General features: G+C 34.2%; 1 protein-coding gene across 1 annotated transcript in view; it reads left to right on the top strand.

Annotated features, from left to right (window-relative positions):
• SNX2 (sorting nexin 2) overlaps nt 1-17,577 on the top strand; it is a 53,371-nt gene that overhangs the window by 18,387 nt on the left and 17,407 nt on the right. The window contains exons 2-7 of the mRNA XM_024757161.1: nt 3,486-3,603; nt 8,292-8,455; nt 9,816-9,882; nt 10,217-10,260; nt 11,955-12,096; nt 16,099-16,177. Of these exons, the coding sequence (XP_024612929.1) occupies nt 3,486-3,603; nt 8,292-8,455; nt 9,816-9,882; nt 10,217-10,260; nt 11,955-12,096; nt 16,099-16,177 (614 nt within the window). The remainder of the gene's footprint in view (nt 1-3,485; nt 3,604-8,291; nt 8,456-9,815; nt 9,883-10,216; nt 10,261-11,954; nt 12,097-16,098; nt 16,178-17,577) is intronic.

Raw genomic sequence — 17,577 nt, 5'->3', positions numbered from 1 at the left:
TTTACGTTTAGGTCTGTGATCCATTCTGAGTTGATTTTTGTGAAGGGTGTAAGGTCTGTGTCTAGATTCTTTTTTCACATGTAGATTTCCAGTTGTTCCAACACTATTTGTTGAAGAGACTAATTTTTCTCCATTGTATTGCCTTTGCTCATTTGTCAAAAAATCAACTGGCCATATTATGTGGATCTATATCTGGGCTCTCTATTCTGTCCCATTAATCTGTTCTTTCACCAGTACCACACTGTGTTGATTATTGTAGCCTATGGTAAGTCTTGAAGTCAGGTAGCTTCAGTCCTCCCATTTTGTTCTTCTCCTTCAGTAATGTCTCTTCTGGGTTTTTTGATTCTCCGTGTAAACTTTAGCATCATTTTATCGATAGTCACAATAACTTGTCAGGATTTTGATTGGTATTGCATTGAATCTGTGGATCAAGTCAGGAAGAACTGACATCTTGACAATATTGAATCTTCCTATTCATGAATATAGAATATCTCTTCATTTATTTAGTTCTTTAATTTTGTTCATTAGAGGTTTTTAGTTTTTCTCATATGGATATTGTATTGATACATATTTTGTTAGATTTATTCCTAAGTATTTAGTTGTTTTGGGTGCTGATGTAAATTTTTTTTTTTAATTTCAAATTGTTTGTTGCTGGTATATAGAAGTGATTAACTTTTGTATGTTAACCTGTATCCTACAGCTTTGCTATAATTGCTTATTAGTTCTGGGAGCCTTTTTTGTCAGTTCTTCTGGATTTTCTACTTAGAGGATCATGTCATCTGTGAACACAGTTTTATTTCTTCCCAATCTATATACCTTTTATTTCCTTGTTTTGTCTTACTGCATTAGCTTGGACTTGCGATATGATGTTGAAAAGCAGTAGTGACGGGGAGATCCTTGCCTTGTTCCTGATCTTAGTGAGATAGCTCTGAGTTTCTCATTAAGTGTGATGTTAGCTCTAGGTTTTTTGTAGCTGTTTCTCAAATTGAGGAGGTTCCCCTGTATTCCTAGTTTACTTAGAGCTTTTATCATGAATGGGTGTTGGAGCCACTCTGCTACATTTTTATGTAGCTGTGCTTTAGGGTATTTCAAACCTTTCAGTATTGTAGACAATCTGGTTGACAAACTTGTGGCCAATTCTTACAGATATTTGTAATTATTTTCTTAGAATTCAGTTAACAGATAGTCATTGAGTGTTTGTGGCCAGGAACCTGATAAAAAGTAATAAGCAAAATAAGACATTCTTCTTTCCTTATAGAATTTGTAGTCTATAAACAGATAATAATTATAATATAGTGTGGTAAGAGAAATTATGGCAAAAGAAATAGATATGCTGTGGAAGCGTATATATCACTCACCTAACCAGACTCAGCTAGAGATGAGATTGAGGTTGTCAGGAACATCTTCTAGACTTCTTCAAGAATTTCTTCAAGAAAAAATGCTAAGGTAAATAGAGGCATACCATTGTGAGAGTTTGGTCTATATGCATGAGCTCCTGAGAGGAAAAAAACCGCTTTTTAAAATTTTCCCATAAGGAATTTAAACTGTTTTTGAAAGCTCTTAAGAAATGTCCTCATGCTGTAGAGGATAGTTTACTCAAAAAGCTGATCAGAAAATCTTATGAATTAGGAGTGGCCTTAAAAGATTATTCATCCTTGGGGACTTCCCTGGCGGCGCATTGGATAAGACTCCACACTCGCAGTGCAGGGGCCCCAGATTTGATCCCTGGTCAGGGAACTAGATCCCACAGGCATGCTGCAACTAAGACCTGGTGCAACCAAATAAATAAGTAAATATAAAAAAAGAAGAAGAAGAAGAGACATGTCTCAGTGTTCCCTGGACAGTGTTTAAAAAAGAAAAATTATTCATCCTACAAAAAATTTACTAATCTTAAAGTTGATAATTTACCCTTACTAAAATTACGAACTTCTGTTCATCAATACCTACCATTAAGTAAGTGGAAAGGCATTAAGTACGGACTGGGAGAAAAATATTTGTGATACATATCTCACAAAGAACTTGTATCTAGAACATGTAAGGAATTACAAATCAATAGGAACAATAGAAAAAAATAGGGAAAATATTTGAAGAGACCCTTCCCAAAAGAAGATATCCAAATGTCCGTTAATCATATGAAAAATTGCTCAGCATCATTATTCATCTGGGAAATGCAAATTCAAACCACAAAAGATACATTCTATACCCTCCATAATAGCTAAAACGAAAAAGATGGAATATAGTAAAGTGTTAACAAGGGTATGGAGCAACTGAAATTTTCATATATTACCGGTGGGAGTATAAATTAAATAACCACTTTAGAAGAATGTTTAGTGATATCTTCTAAAGAACATTCACCTACCCTATGATCCAGGTATTTCACTCCTAGGTACATACCAAACAGACATTTGTTCACTGTTTGCTAAAAGATATATGTACTAGAAAGTTTATACAGTGCTGTTGGTAGTGGTATAAAACTGATAATGAAATTTGAAAACCCAAATGCCCATCAACAGTAGAATGGATCAATTGTGATGTATTTACACAGTGAAATATTTACAGAAACGAAAATGAGTGTCCTATTATTACATACAATAATATAGAAGAATCTCGTATATATAACATTAAGATAAAAAACCAAATACACAGCAATATATTTTGTATGATTCCAGTTCCATGAAGAGTGAAAACAGGAAAAACAAATCCATGTTGGTAGAAGCCTGGGTGGAGAGACGGTAAAGAATGGGAGGGAGCATGAGTGGAGCTTCTAGAGTTGACGATAATGTTCTCTTTCTTGATCTGGGTGCTGATTACACAGGGATGTTGGGTTTGTAAAAATATCTAGCTGTGCACTTTTGACGTATTCAACTTCCTTTTTGTTATTTTTTTTAAAAAAATAGTATTGGTTTTAACTATTACTATAAGAAAACTGTGATAAAACTAAAGCTTTACAATCTTCATTCCATTTTGCTGACCTTTGTACTTTAAAAAGTACAAAAATAGTCCCTTAGCTTAGTTGAAATGTAAATATTTGGGAGAGGGCATATTTTTAGCTTGAAACTATAGAAATTTTAGAATAATTGTAGTCTCAATTCAACTACTGTTAAAGCTTCCTCTTACAGTAAAGTAGTAGTTGGAACTTCTTGCTCATGCAACATGTTTTCAAGATATGATATTTATTATTATGTCATAATATTATATACTATGTAAATCATTAAAATTTGTTTTTGTTAATTATAAGTCAACATGGCAAATTAGTGTATCTAACTGGGTGACTAGAGAAGATTTTATTTTTAAATCTTAAGTGACTTCTTGTTAAGAAAAGAGAAAGTGAATAAAAGTATGTTTTTGATTCATTCTTACCCTCAAAGGAGGAACTATAAATAGCGGTTCGTCTTCTTTTCTTATCAAGAGAATATTCTATTTCTGTAGTGTATAGAGATATAACAAACATGGCAATCCATTGTCAATTATTGTTTTTTTGACAGTCAAGTCCATCATCTCCAGATCCAGCTAGTCTTATTACAGAAGATATTAGTACGAACTCCAATGGTCCAAAACCTGCAGAAGTTGTGCTGGATGATGACAGAGAAGATCTTTTTGCAGGTAATTATAAGTACCTTTATTTTAAAAAAAAATTGTCAATTATAGCATATATTCTGTTAGAAAATATTCTCTAAAGCAGAACTGACATTTTCTGTAAAGTATTAATGGTAGCTCTTCTTGTTACCAACTGAGGAGGATAGGAAATTTCAGTTAATTTGCTTTGTGAAAAATAAAGACTTGAAAGAAACACAAATGTGATCCTTTCTGGTTTTAAGCATGTGAAAATAAGTCACACTGATAATATTATTTTGATCAGTACTTGGACTCAAACTAATGGTTGTGGCATTCATACTTTGAGAAATAGCAAGTGATTATATTTTCTTATTACTTACAAGTTGTCACAAAGCAAAATTAAACTCTGGACTTAAAAATCACTTAATTTAGGGACTTCCCTGGTAGCGCAGTGGTTAAGAATCCGCCTGCCAGTGCGGGGGACATGGGTTCGATCCCTGGTCCGGGAGGATCCCATATGCTGTGGAGCATCTAAGCCCGTGCACCACAACTACTGAGCCTGCGCTGTAGAGCTCGCAAGCCACAACTACTGAAACCTGCATGCCTAGAGCCCATGCTCTCCAAAAAGAGAAGCCACCGCAATGAGAAGCCCGTGCACCGCAAGAGAGAGTAGCCCCCGCTCTCCACAACTAGAGAAAGCCTGTGTGCAGCAATGAAGACCCAATGCAGCCAAATATAAATAAATAAAATTTTTTTTAATAAAAAAATAATTTAAACCAATCACTTAATTTATAGTCTACATATATTTGAAATCTGTTTTAATAAAATGCTTCAGTATTTACCACATGTTCCATTTTGATTGAATTTTAGGTGAGTAAATTGATATTTCAGGAATTTATTTTTGATGTGGGGGCAGGATTTGGTGTAGTCCATTCTACCTTTTAAAAAATTGGACTCTTTAAAACAGTTATCTGTTTTAAGATTAAAATTTAGGTACAAATTAATGTTTGGATATTAAAAAGCAATATCTTCCTTAGAATTAGTGACACGAATAATTAAAATAGTAAATCTTTGTGTATTTAAGGGCTTAATTTACGTAAACTGGCTTTCATGAGTTAAAACCTAATAATACATCCTCAGGTTTTATAGTGGTTGAATATGCAAACCATCCTGTATTTTTTTTTGGCTGCGTTGGGCCTTCATTGCCGCACGAGGGCTTTCTCTAGTTGTGGTGAGCGGGGGCTACTCCTTGTTGTGCTGTGGCTTCTCTTCTTGTGGAGCATGGGCTCTAGGCGCACGGGCTTCAGTAGTTGCGGCACACGGGCCCTAGAGTGTACGGGCTTCAGTAGTTGCAGCACACAGGCTCAGTAGTTGTGGTGAGCAGGCTTAGTTGCTCCGCAGCATGTGGGATCTTCCTGGACCAGGGATCGAACCCGTGTCCCCTGAATTGGCAGGTGGATTTTTAAACACTGTGCCACCAGGGAAGTCCTGGCAGGCAGATTCTTAAGCACTGCACCACCAGGGAAGTCCCCTACAAATATGTTTAAAGATACAATCCTCCATCACAGAGGTCCATATAATTTCCTGCTTGATATATGAAAAGTTTTCACTGCAGATAAATTCATGTATTTTATGAATTCACATCAGAAAGTTAAAAATGTGATACCAAATTCCAATCATTTTCCTACCCCCACCCCCCTTTTTGTGTAGCTGCCTTACAACTTAGAGTATAATGACAGTTAACCAAAGTTGTAATATTCCTTTTTCTTTCCTTTCATGGACTTTTTTCCAGGCAGTCCTTAAAAGTTTTTTCATGGCATTTATGTTTTAATCTGAAAGATGACACAAGTTCTTTCTCTGCTAAGTAGGTGCTAATCTAAAATTGTGCCTATTCCTCTAATAGTAGAGGGTCATACATAGAACACTTAGATTATCCATTTTATTAAAGGATCTTTCACCTTTAAGTCTCAGAATTCTGTTAATGAGTGTGCTGAAACTCTAAAAACAGAACTCTGTGTGTGTGTCTGTGTAAGGAAAGAGGGTTTTCTTGTTTACAGTGTGCCCAGCTGATCAAACAGTTTGCCACATACGGATTATACAGTGATATTTGCCCACTAAGCTTGATTAGAAAAATCTTTGTGTTTTAGTCTACCTAGTGCAGCCTATACTAAATATAATGATACAAATATGGTCAATGTCAGTGTTTGTTTTGTTTGTCTTTGTTTTTAAGGAGAGACATGGACTAAGCAGTAAAAATAGTTATTTGTTTCTTTTGTTACCTACAGACACTTTTTTATGCTTTATCTTTTATCTTAAACTCAGCTGCATTTCATAATGACATCATTAGGTGTTCTAAGACATGTATCAGAGGAGAAACTGTAGGTATTGCTCTAGTGATTTAGCCATTTGGTTTTAAAACCATAAGAAGATTAGATTGTAATTGGTATGTATGCTCATGTATTTTGGGTAGCATTTCAAATACTATTATGTCAGAAGTGGTATTAGAAAAAGTTCAAGTGTGACTTTTGTTACTGTTACTAGCTTACTTACAGAGTGTTCACCAAATATGGGTGACTACAGAGCCCCTTTCCACCATTACTTACATCCTGCACTAACATACTAGGAAACTGTCCTAAAAGAATAAGGGAGGGTGAGCAAATTGCCAATATTGAAATTGTCCTAGACTTTTAGAATTGTTTCTGCCAGGGTATTTAGCTTATTTCACTTACACTTTTCAGCAAATGATACCAAATCTAAGTTTAATGAGTATTCCTTTGTTTAAAAAATTCTCTGGTGTCTGTGGTATGAGTGAAATATTACTTAGCTGACATTGACATAATCAGTTTATACTTATCTGCAAAGTATCTCTTCCAAGGAAATGCTAATCTTTGTACTTACATATGGGGCACTTTATGCAATCTTTAGGTCTGGTTTTAATTAATTTTTGTTAATTTGTAGTATGTTAGATCACTTTTACTAAAATAATAATTTTTCATGGGAAGAATTTAAAGCAAATTGTACATTGGTCTGCTGAACCTAAATTTCTATCCATTTTATTTTCTTTTTTAAAAAATTTTTACTTATTTTTTTTATTGAGGTATAGTTGATGTATAATATTGTGTAAGTTTCAGGTTACAACATAGTGATTCACAATTTTTAAAGTTTATACTCCATTTATAGTTATAAAATATTGGCTGTATTCCTTGTGCTGTACAATATACCCTTGTAGCTTATTTATTTTATGCATAGTAGTTTGTACCTCCTAATCCAAGAGGTAAGATACCACTTCAGGTAAATAACATGTTACTAGTGATATACTTTTTGAGGTATTAAAATGACTCACTATCATTACTACCTTCCCAAACCTCAAGGAATGTAGGAAACTCAGGTTAGAAACGGCTGATCTGATCCTGTTTCCTTTATACTCCTGCCTGCCTTTTCCTGGTAGCATTCTATAAACCAACAGATTATCATTTTGGCCACTGATTGTAATTTTCACTTTTCTGGCTTTGCTTTTAGCTTATGCTGTTATGGTTGACTCCTGAACAGTATGAGTTTGAACTGCTCGGGTCCACTAATGTGCATTTTTTTAAATTAGCAGATACTACAGTACAACTTGATCTGAGGTTGATTGAATCCAAAGATGTGGAACCTCGAATACAGAGGAGCCACATATATGGAGGGCCCAACTATACGTTATACTCAGATTTTTGACTGTGTGGAGGGTCGGCAGCCCTAACTCCCACGTTGTTCAAGGGTCAACTGTATTTCATTTTCGTGGAATGCTTCCCTCATTTTTTCTCTAAACTCATTCAGATCTTCTCAATTCAGTTTCATAAAATATTCCTCATTTTCCCCAGCCTAAATTATTCTGTCCCACTTAACTCAAATTATAGCGTTTATTCTTTAGTTCATACAGCAGTTAAATGTCTTGTAATTTTCTTTTTCTCTTGGCTGTTATTTTTCTTTTATTATTATTTAACATTCCACATGCTTATGTCTTGTTTTCCCAACTAGATTATAAACTCCCTGAGGGCAGGTATGATATTTTACATTTCTTTATGGTTCTCCATTGCATTTAGCACATGTTACATAGCTTGTAGACATTCAGTTTATCGATTTGATTTGTTTTTAAATATATTTAATTTTAGATTTTTCAAATGAACGAACACTTTAAATGAAAACCTAAGCACCTGTTTGTTTTGCGTCATATTTGTGTATTCAGCTAATATCCAGTAATCTTTAGTGGTTAATTGCTTTAGATTACTAACATTGTGGACTTTCCATAACGAAGTTTTAATCCCAGTTGGGATAGTTCTGGGCAGTTTTCTGCCATGAAATTTGTGTTCATATGTATAAAAGAATAGAAATGTTAGCCTGAATACAAGATATTGGAAGGTAAGTTACCACAAGTATTAGATATATTACAGATCCAAACACAAATGAATGTGGGATTATCCACGTCATTGCTTTCCTACTGGCTTTATCTCTACCACTAGTATAGACAGTTATGCTGACTTACTGGGATTCTTCCTAAAATCAACAAAGTCACTGTTGGTTTTAAAGTTTTGATAAACAATTAAGGAAGGATTCATAAATTATTTATAACAGTTATTTTAAAATATTTTGATATTGTGGATCATATAAAAATATTTTTCATAATTTATTGACTGCTCTGTAGACTCTTGGGAGTTTGTTACCAGTGTCCTCAACTAACTTGTTTAATTTTTATCTAGAAGCTACAGAAGAAGTTTCTCTGGACAGTCCAGAAAGGGAACCTATACTCTCCTCAGAACCTTCTCCTGCAGTCACACCTGTGACCCCCACGACACTCATTGCTCCCAGAATTGAATCAAAGAGTATGTCTGCTCCTGTGATCTTTGACAGATCCAGGGAGGAGGTATGGAAAAATGTTTATATTCTAAGTTAATATGTAAATAATACATTTTTTGTCCCCCACCCAACGTTTCTTTACTGTTAGTCATTTGTAATCAAAGCCTTTTAGAAATGTTTGGAAAAGAACACTGAACTAAAGAGGTCAGGTGATTTGGCTTCTGATTTTATCCCACCCCTTTTTCATCCAGTAACTTGGGCACATCACTTTTCCTTCTCAAGTCAAGCAGTTTGTCATTTGTGATCTCATGATGGTAATGTGTGCCTCTCAGTGTTCCTCTCTTGGTCAAATAAGGTAATGTCTGAAAGTGCTTTGAAAACTTAATCACAATAAAGTGGTATCTTGAGTAATTTTATTTGATAAAAGTATAATAAATGTTAATGGTTATGTCGGCAGAGTAAGAGATGTGTTGTGAGTGGAGAGGAAGCATGAGGACCTTCTAAGGTGTAATGATGGTGTTTTTTCTTAATCTACATTCTGGTTACGAAGATGTATTTACTTTGTAAAAATCATTGAGCTCTTTACCTAGGATTTATATACTTTATGTGTGTTACAGTTCAAATAAGTCTTTTTAAAAATCTGTACAGGAGGGCAACTTTGAAAAAAATTATCATTAGAAAAACATCCCTTTATTTTTGGTAGCTTTAGACTATTAATATTGCTTTTAAAATTTGCAAGATTTAAGTTTCTGTGTTTTCTTCTTGAAAGTAACAAAACTTTCCCTCAGAACTGCTGTTAATAAGGATTGCTTATTTACAATGGATAAAAAGTGCTTCTCTGTAGTCCCGTAGGTTTATCATTTTTCCTACTTCTTTTTTCAGTGAGCTTTATAGTGCTTTCATTGGCTTCAAGAACATGTGTTTACTAGGTAATTGGTGAAATCATGGTGCTCAAGTTGCTTATAATTCCTGCAAGTGTGTAGGATTCTACTGGCAAAAGTAATGGCTACCTCCTGGTTTTTAAAGAGGAGAGATACAACCTTGAAAAATACTAATATTAAAAAAAATCAAGGAATTAATTATTTTCATAATCTGAATCTGAAGATTGAGTATATAGAACAAAAACATTCCACAATATTCCTACAGAAGACTACAACGTTTTCTCTATATCTGAGGAGTTGGAGGAAAACAAGATTTTCTGTTCCTTCTCCCAGTGATGCTTTTCCTGTTGTCTTTGTGTGTGTGTATCTTTTATGTAGTCAGGAAATGTGAAAGCTTTTATTGTTTTTCATAAATGGAGTGCTGAGTGACTTTTCAAGTTGAAGTGACAGTGACCCTAATAAAAGATAGATGGTAAAAATTATAGTTATTAGTATTATGACAGTAATATAAACTGGAATCTTCAATAACAAAAAAAATTTTTCTAGATTGAAGAAGAAGCAAATGGAGATGTTTTTGATATAGAAATTGGTGTATCAGATCCAGAGAAAGTTGGTAAGTTAATATTTATTATGTTTTGTACTTGCTTCTTTTTGATAATTAGCTTGGTTGTTAATGTGCTATTTTTCTTAACTAAATGCATTGTTACAATATTAAAATGGTGCTTTTATTTTTAAACTCGTGGCAGCTTGTTTTGTTTTTTTCCCAGCTTTATTGAGGTCTAATTGACAAATAAAAATTGTGTGTATTTAGGATGTACAGTGTGATGACTTAATATATGTTATAAAATGATTACTACAATCAAGTTAATGTATTACCTCATATAGTTACCTTGTGTGTGCGCATGTGGTTAAGCTTATGATTTTTAATAGTTTGACTTTTCTTGTAGGTGATGGCATGAATGCTTACATGGCTTATAGAGTAACAACAAAGGTAAGTCTTTTGCTCCTTTAAAAAACTATTGAGCCCTCACCATGTGTAGTATGAGGATACTACAGTGATTAAGGTGTAAGTGATCACTGTCTTTACAAAGGTTATCATCCAGTAAAAGTTGCATATAAATAGCTACAACGAGTTCTGAGTGGTTTGGTAGGTAAAGTATTCCCGGGAGAGTATGTGGGAAGGGATCTAATCTAGGCAAAGGTAGGAGAAGTGATTTGGGTGGGAGAGGGACAAAGGGATTTGCTTGTGTAAGAGCCAGAAATCAAGAAAGCATTGTTCTTTCTAGGATCTGCAGGAAGTGATGCCAGATTAAATTGTTTGGCAGTAAGCCTTACTATATTATGAACAGCCACATTAGGAATTCAGCCTTCATCCTTAGTATATATAATGGAGAGCCATTGAAGAGGTTCAAACAAGAATGTGGTACAATTGATCTTTGTTCTAGAAAGCTCTCTCTGACTCAGTATGGATTGGGAGGATCAAAGTAAAGGTCAGGATTTCGAGTTAAGAGGCGGTTGCAATCCTTAAAGGGATTGTAGGCCTTCAAATCTTAAAGAGAGAGGATCTGAAACAGTCCTAGCTGTGAGAAGCGATTCTTAATACTAAGGAATTAGTTCTAGGGATGAGTGAAATAAATGGCTTCTTGTGATGTATAGGAGGTAGAATCAGTACAGCTTGGATGTAAGGAGTGAGGAAGGGGGGGATGCCTAAGTGTGTGTGTTTTTTTTTAATCTTTATTGGAGTATAATTGCTTTACAATGTTGTGTTAGTTTCTGTTGTACAACAAAGTGAATCAGCTGTAAGTATACATATATCCCCATATTCCCTCCCTCTTGAGCCTCCCTCCCATGCCTGAGGTTTTTTTTGGTTTTTTTTTCCCCGCGGTACACGGGCCTCTCACGGTTGTGGCCTCTCCCATTGCGGAGCACAGGCTCCGGACGCACAGGCTCAGCGGCCATGGCTCACAGGCCCAGCCGCTCCGCGGCATGTGGGATCTTCCTGGACCGGGGCACGAACCCGTGTCCCTTGCATCGGCAGGCGGACTCCCAACCACTGTGCCACCAGGGAAGCCCCTGAGTTTTTGTCTAGAGGAACTTTGTGGTTGTTGGAGTGATCCTGGAGAAGAGGCAACACAAGGGGAGGAACACAGTATGGAGTCAGATTTGTTAATTCATTGAACAGATACTTATTTATTAAATACCTTGGGGTCAGGCTATTTTCCAAGGACTGCAGTATAGTAGTAAACAACACAAAGAAATGCCCTTCACTCATGGAACTTATGTTGGAGCAGGGAAAAATATGGTGAAATTGAGGTGGCAGTGAGATTTAAGTGGAGGTTTCCCTTGGACTATGTTATTGGACTGAAGCTCAGAGGAGATCTGGGCCAGAGGTAAAGATTTAAGAATCATTAGCATAAATACAGGTAGAGTCAATGAGATAAGGGTAGAATAAAGCAAACATTTTCTGTCCTCTTAAGTTTCTGTAAAAAAAAAAAAATTCTATGATTTGGGTGTTTTTCAGTTGTTAGAAATCTTTACATCACATTCGTTAGCTACTCTGCATTTTTTTCAGAGTAGATCAGTGTGTGTGATATGTATATATGCATGTTCACAATTATGTATTACATTAACTTCTAAAAAATTGTTTGGTATTCAAAGTTTGAAATACCTCTTCTTCACTTGTAGACTTCTCTTTCCATGTTCAGTAAGAGTGAATTTTCAGTGAAAAGAAGATTTAGTGACTTTCTCGGTTTGCATAGCAAGTTAGCAAGCAAGTATTTACATGTCGGTTATATTGTGCCACCAGCTCCAGAAAAAAGTATAGTAGGTAAGTATGAATTTTTAAAAATTTATTGTTGTTACTCTTACTAGTTCAGTTTTAACTGTATAGATGTGTATATTCCATGATCATTCACTATCATGACATCTCAATATCTAGAAATACTGAATTTAAGTATTCTGTTTTTGATAGTCATTCATCAACTGAAGAGTGTATAGCTAATTTTTATTTTCTAACACTTGAGGATTCGATTTGTATAATATGATGTTAAATATTTGACAAGGTGAAAGCAACTAAAAACCCTTTTAGAGTCATTAGAGTATCTTATTATTGAGTAACACTTAGAGAATATTCAATATTATTAGTATATTAACATTTTTCTAAGGGTTTGGAGGTGTCTTGTGCTTAGCTATACATTGTACAAAAAGATTTGATCTAGCCTTGCTCACACAGGAGCTATTTAAACTCAGTTTATTACATACTTCAATTTAACATTTAAAAACATTTGTACTTTTACAGGTAATAAAGGCTTACTTAGTTAAGAATATGCAGAATATTACAAAAGAGGAGGAGAACCTCCATTTTCCCACCATTAAAAAACATCTGTCGTGTCTTAAAATTTTGTAGTATATTTTCCAAGCTTTTCAGTCATAGGTTTTTATTTATCTCTGTTTTTTTATATACATGATTATTATTCTGGAAAGTATTCAAAATGAATTTTACTTATCTTTAAGTTATTGTTTTTACTTTTTTAAACATTTGATTTGAAAAGCAGTTTTATCCATATCTTTTATGATTTTTGAAACCTGATATATTTAAATGTATTTATTATATTCTTTCTCTTTTAATTTTTTTTTATAAATTTATTTAATTTATTTATTTCTGACAGCTTTGGGTCTCTGTTGCTGTGCGTGGGCTTTCTCTAGTTGCAGCGAGCAGGGGTTACTCTTCATTGCAGTGCGTTGGCTTCTCATTGTGGTGGCTTCTAGTTGTAGAGCACAGGCTCTAGGCACTCGGGCTTCAGTAGTTGTGGCTTGTGGGCTCTAGAGCGCAGCCTCAGTAGTTGTGGCGCACAGGCTTAGTTGCTCCGCGGCATGTGGGATCTTCCCAGACCAGGGCTTGAACCCGTGTCTCCTGCATTGGCAGGCGGACTCTCAACCACTGCACCACCAGGGAAGTCCCTATTATATGAGAATTTTAAAATTGTATTTATTAATGCTTAACAGTGAGAGGCCCGTGTACTGCAAATAAATAAATAAATAAATAAATAAATAATAATAAACTCATTACCTGTTAACAAATTAAAAAATTTTGTGAAAAATAACTTTTATAAGACAAAAAAATTTATTAAGAGTGGCTTGCTTTTGTTTTTTTGTTTTTTACATTTTTGCAAAATCTCTTTAAATTGTGGTTTAATAGAAAATAGCTGTATTTTCTTATCTGTTTCTACACTCTACCTGTTGTGATACAACACATCATATAACTTTTGGAAAACTCCACTGAGCTCTCATGAAAGAATGGGAGCAAAAAAGACACAAATAGCAGCTTAGTATTATGAAGGTCGATTTTTGTATACATCCCCCATCAGCCCAAAGGGTCTCAGAAACCTTACGAATATGCTACCCATACTCTGAGAACTGCTAGTCTAGTTAATAATGTTATTTCTCTGTCCTCTAAACTGTTGCAGTGGTATCTTTTGGCCTTCCATTATCTATGTAGTGAGCTTGAGTTTCATTTATCATAAATTATTTGTTATTAATATCCTTTTTATTTAAGTTGTACAGCTATTTTTATATATCAAAAGAGAAAAAAACAAAAAATAGTTTTTCTCATTTTGATGGCTAGATGCACTAGTTTAGTCCTTAAACATTGAGCCAGAAAAAAAAATTTTTTTAACTAAATTTTTATGCCCAAATTTGTTGTGTTTCAAACTAATATTTTGCCCTAATAATCTTCAACCTTCCACAAATTATTGAATTAAAAGGAGATTGAAAGAATTTGAGGCAACCATATAAAATGCAGTTTTAAAAAAAGATATAAGGGCTTCCCTGGTGGCGCAGTGGTTGAGAGTCCACCTGCCGATGCAGGGGACACGGGTTCATGCCCCGGTCTGGGAAGATCCCACGTGCCGCGGAGTGGCTAGGCCCGTGAGCCATGGCCGCTGAGCCTGCGCGTCCGGAGCCTGCGCTCCGCAACGGGAGAGGCCACAACAGTGAGAGGCCCGCGTACCGCAAAAAAAAAAAAAAAAGATATAAATAAAGAAATTAGCAGGAAAAATAATTGTAGTTAAATAAAAGATGACGCCAAGTTAAACAGTTTCCTCTAAACGTGTGCATAAAGTCTGAACTTCAGTTTTTGAAGGCGGGTAACAAGTTGTTCTGTGAAGTTCCTGGCAGAAAATCAAGTAGAGAAGCAGTCATTAAAAAAATTTCATATTGTCCATCAATTTTTAAAAATAAAAATGAATATATTGTCTAAGAAAAATTTTAAATATGAGAGGCCCTTTTAATTATATACCCAATGGTTTTCAAGTAACAAACACAGTGGTGTAATAAGAATAGTAACTTCTCTTTCCTGGGAAGCTGTAACTGCCACTGAAGGAAGAGGGGTCTTTTCATTAGCATATAACTGTTAACTGCTTTTATAGAACCTTAGTTGACTAAAAAGCACTATTTTTGTGAAGCTTTTAAAAAAGAGCAACAAAGAAATTGAAAAGTATTAAGGAGTAACTGCTTACAGTTAGTTTTTATTTACCGCAGTGGCGCATAATGGTTACTTACCTCTAGGAAGTAGCATGAGCAGATCACAGAATTTAAGAAAGCAAAAAATTATATGGTGGTAAGATTTTTTTTCACAAAAACAGAATATGTGAAATAACATCCCACACCTAGTAGTCCACTCAAGGTAGGTAATTTTAAGTGTTTGAATGAGTTTTCCTTTTCAAACTATTGTATTTCTGAGGAATTATGTTAAAACATTCATAGGTGATATATCGTTTTTCACCAGGTGTACCAACCTGAATAAGAATTACATGGTTTTACATGATCTATTTTTAAATGGCTCTATTGAGATATAATTCACATGCCATACAATTCATCCATTTAAATTGTATAATTCATTATTAGCTTTTCATATATTCAGACTTGTGCATACCTCACCACAGTCAGTTTTAGAATATTTCTATTACCCCTTAGCCATCATCCTCTAATTTCCTCATCCACCCCCAGTCCTAGGCAATCACTAATCTACTTTCTTTCTCTATAGATTTTCCAATTCTGGACATTTCAAAAAACAGGGAATCATATAATACATGGTCCTTCGTGACAAGCTTCTATCAACGTAGCATAATATTTTTAAGGTTCATCCATGTTGTACATATGTCATTACTTCATTTCTACAGAATCGAATTTTGAGAGTGAAAAGAACAGGGAAAGAAGAAAAATCTGCAATCTGATAGTAGTGTTAAAATTGAAATTGCTAATACAGAAATGATTAGCATGATTTTTATTCTCTAAATTTGAAGAGTTCTAAATGTCTCTATGAAAGAGCTCATTATTTCAAACTGTTATAAAACCAGCTATGATAAATAAACATGTTCTTAGAATCTGCAACAGAGGAAATACTTAGCATATTAATGGATTACACTTATTTTTATTTTTCTAGTCCCCAAAGTAAAGAACGTTAATTATTGCTCATATGAGATGAAAATATCAAATGTGCTTAAATTTACTAATTTGAACTCCATTATGCATATTGAAATGCAAACACATTTTAACTTACCAAGAGTTTAATGTATGTCAGATAAAGAGTCCAAACGGTTATAGGTTAGAAAACTACAGACACAGCTCAACCTCTGCTTTAGCTGTACTCTTTTAAAACTTACCTTATAAGTGCTTGCCAAGTACAGATGTTAATTTCTCAAAACTATGATACTAGTTATAATTTTAGCTTTTTTGTCAAGTTCAAAATATATTTTAAATTATGCAGAAATGATTATAAAAGAATGTTTCTCAGTAATAGAAAATCATGAGTCTTTCAATTTTTTCAAAGGCATGACCAAGGTCAAAGTGGGTAAAGAAGATTCATCATCCACAGAATTTGTAGAAAAACGAAGAGCAGCTCTTGAAAGGTAATTCTAATCAGCTGTGTTTTATTACTCTAATACTTCAGTAGTATAAGTCTAATTCCATTAAATGGCACAAGTATATTTTAAGTATTAAAATTCTCAAAGTACCACTTGATTACTCTTATTAAGTTCTATAAGCTTTTATTAAGAAAATTGATTCATTCAGAAACACAGTACTATATACTTGTTCCATTTTTATTCTCATTATAGTCTAACAAAGTAATACCTATTTTCATCTGAATTATTTCCTTTGAATTATTACTTGGTGATACTGAAATGTTATTAAATACAATGAAAAATAAGGTTTGTGCTCCCTCCTTCAATTCTTTATAATTGATTTTGACTTGAGTGTACAGAAGTATTAGTCATTGCTCGAGTTGACTGTATAGTTAAAGGCTGATAGATATATATGCTGTGCCTTGCTTTAGACTTCTTGACCTGACACATTTCCTATGGCTTTGAAGACTTGTGTTCATTGTGGCCGACTAAATGGGAAATGGATGGGAGGAATCCCACTCCCAGAATCTTAACATTTCTTCCTTGCTATGCTGAAAATGTGAGAAAACAAGTTCAAAACTATCTTAAAGCCCAATTTGTAGTACATAAGTTGGTAATTACCTGCACTTAATACATTTTCTAATTTCATAGTTTTTGTTTGTTATTTTAATTGAATGTGCTTATTTGTTCTCTGTCTTATTTTCTCTCTTGGCTTAAAATTAGTGGTTGGCATAGATAGGAAAGATTTTAGGAAATAGTATATATATCTATAGGGTACAAATTATTTTGTAAAACTCTTTTTGAGTCAGTGAATTTCTGGGTTTTAGTAATAAATTGTTTCAATTTTAAGAAAATACCACAGTAAAGTCAGGTTTGAACAATTTGCAATAAGAAAAGCTAGTGTGCAGCTTAAAATCCTAGAGACTTAAAAGATGAGATTACGTCTATGAGACTCAGCAGTTACTCAGGAAAAGGATTTAAATTGCACTGAAAGAAGTTTAATTTAGGCATTAAAATTGATTCTATAGAATGAGTGTTTTTAAGAGTAAAGGTAGATAATGTGCTGCCTTGATTTTGCTTAGTCCTTCCTGAAAGTATAACCATGACCTTTTGAGAAGCCTTTCCAGTCCTATTTTTCTGTGAGTAAATTTGAAATATTTTGGATGGCATTCTTGATAAGGAAGTTAATGAAGATTTATTGTACCAAGGGCATATAATTTGATTCTACATTCACCTTTCTTTTAACTTGAATGCATTGCATAGTACGTAAACCATATCTTCATTCACTGTGTAACACTGAGGAGAGTTTTAAGGAAATATTGAAGCTTGACCTAGTGCATATGTGAAGATAGTTTCTTACTGATAAATGTTACTTGTTAAATACTACCTTTGTGGATTTTGCAGTA

The sequence above is a fragment of the Neophocaena asiaeorientalis genome, unplaced genomic scaffold (genome assembly GCF_003031525.2).
Source record: "Neophocaena asiaeorientalis asiaeorientalis breed wild unplaced genomic scaffold, Neophocaena_asiaeorientalis_V1.1 scaffold149, whole genome shotgun sequence".
Taxonomy (NCBI): domain Eukaryota; kingdom Metazoa; phylum Chordata; class Mammalia; order Artiodactyla; family Phocoenidae; genus Neophocaena; species Neophocaena asiaeorientalis.
This window is presented reverse-complemented; position numbering and strand designations above follow the sequence as displayed.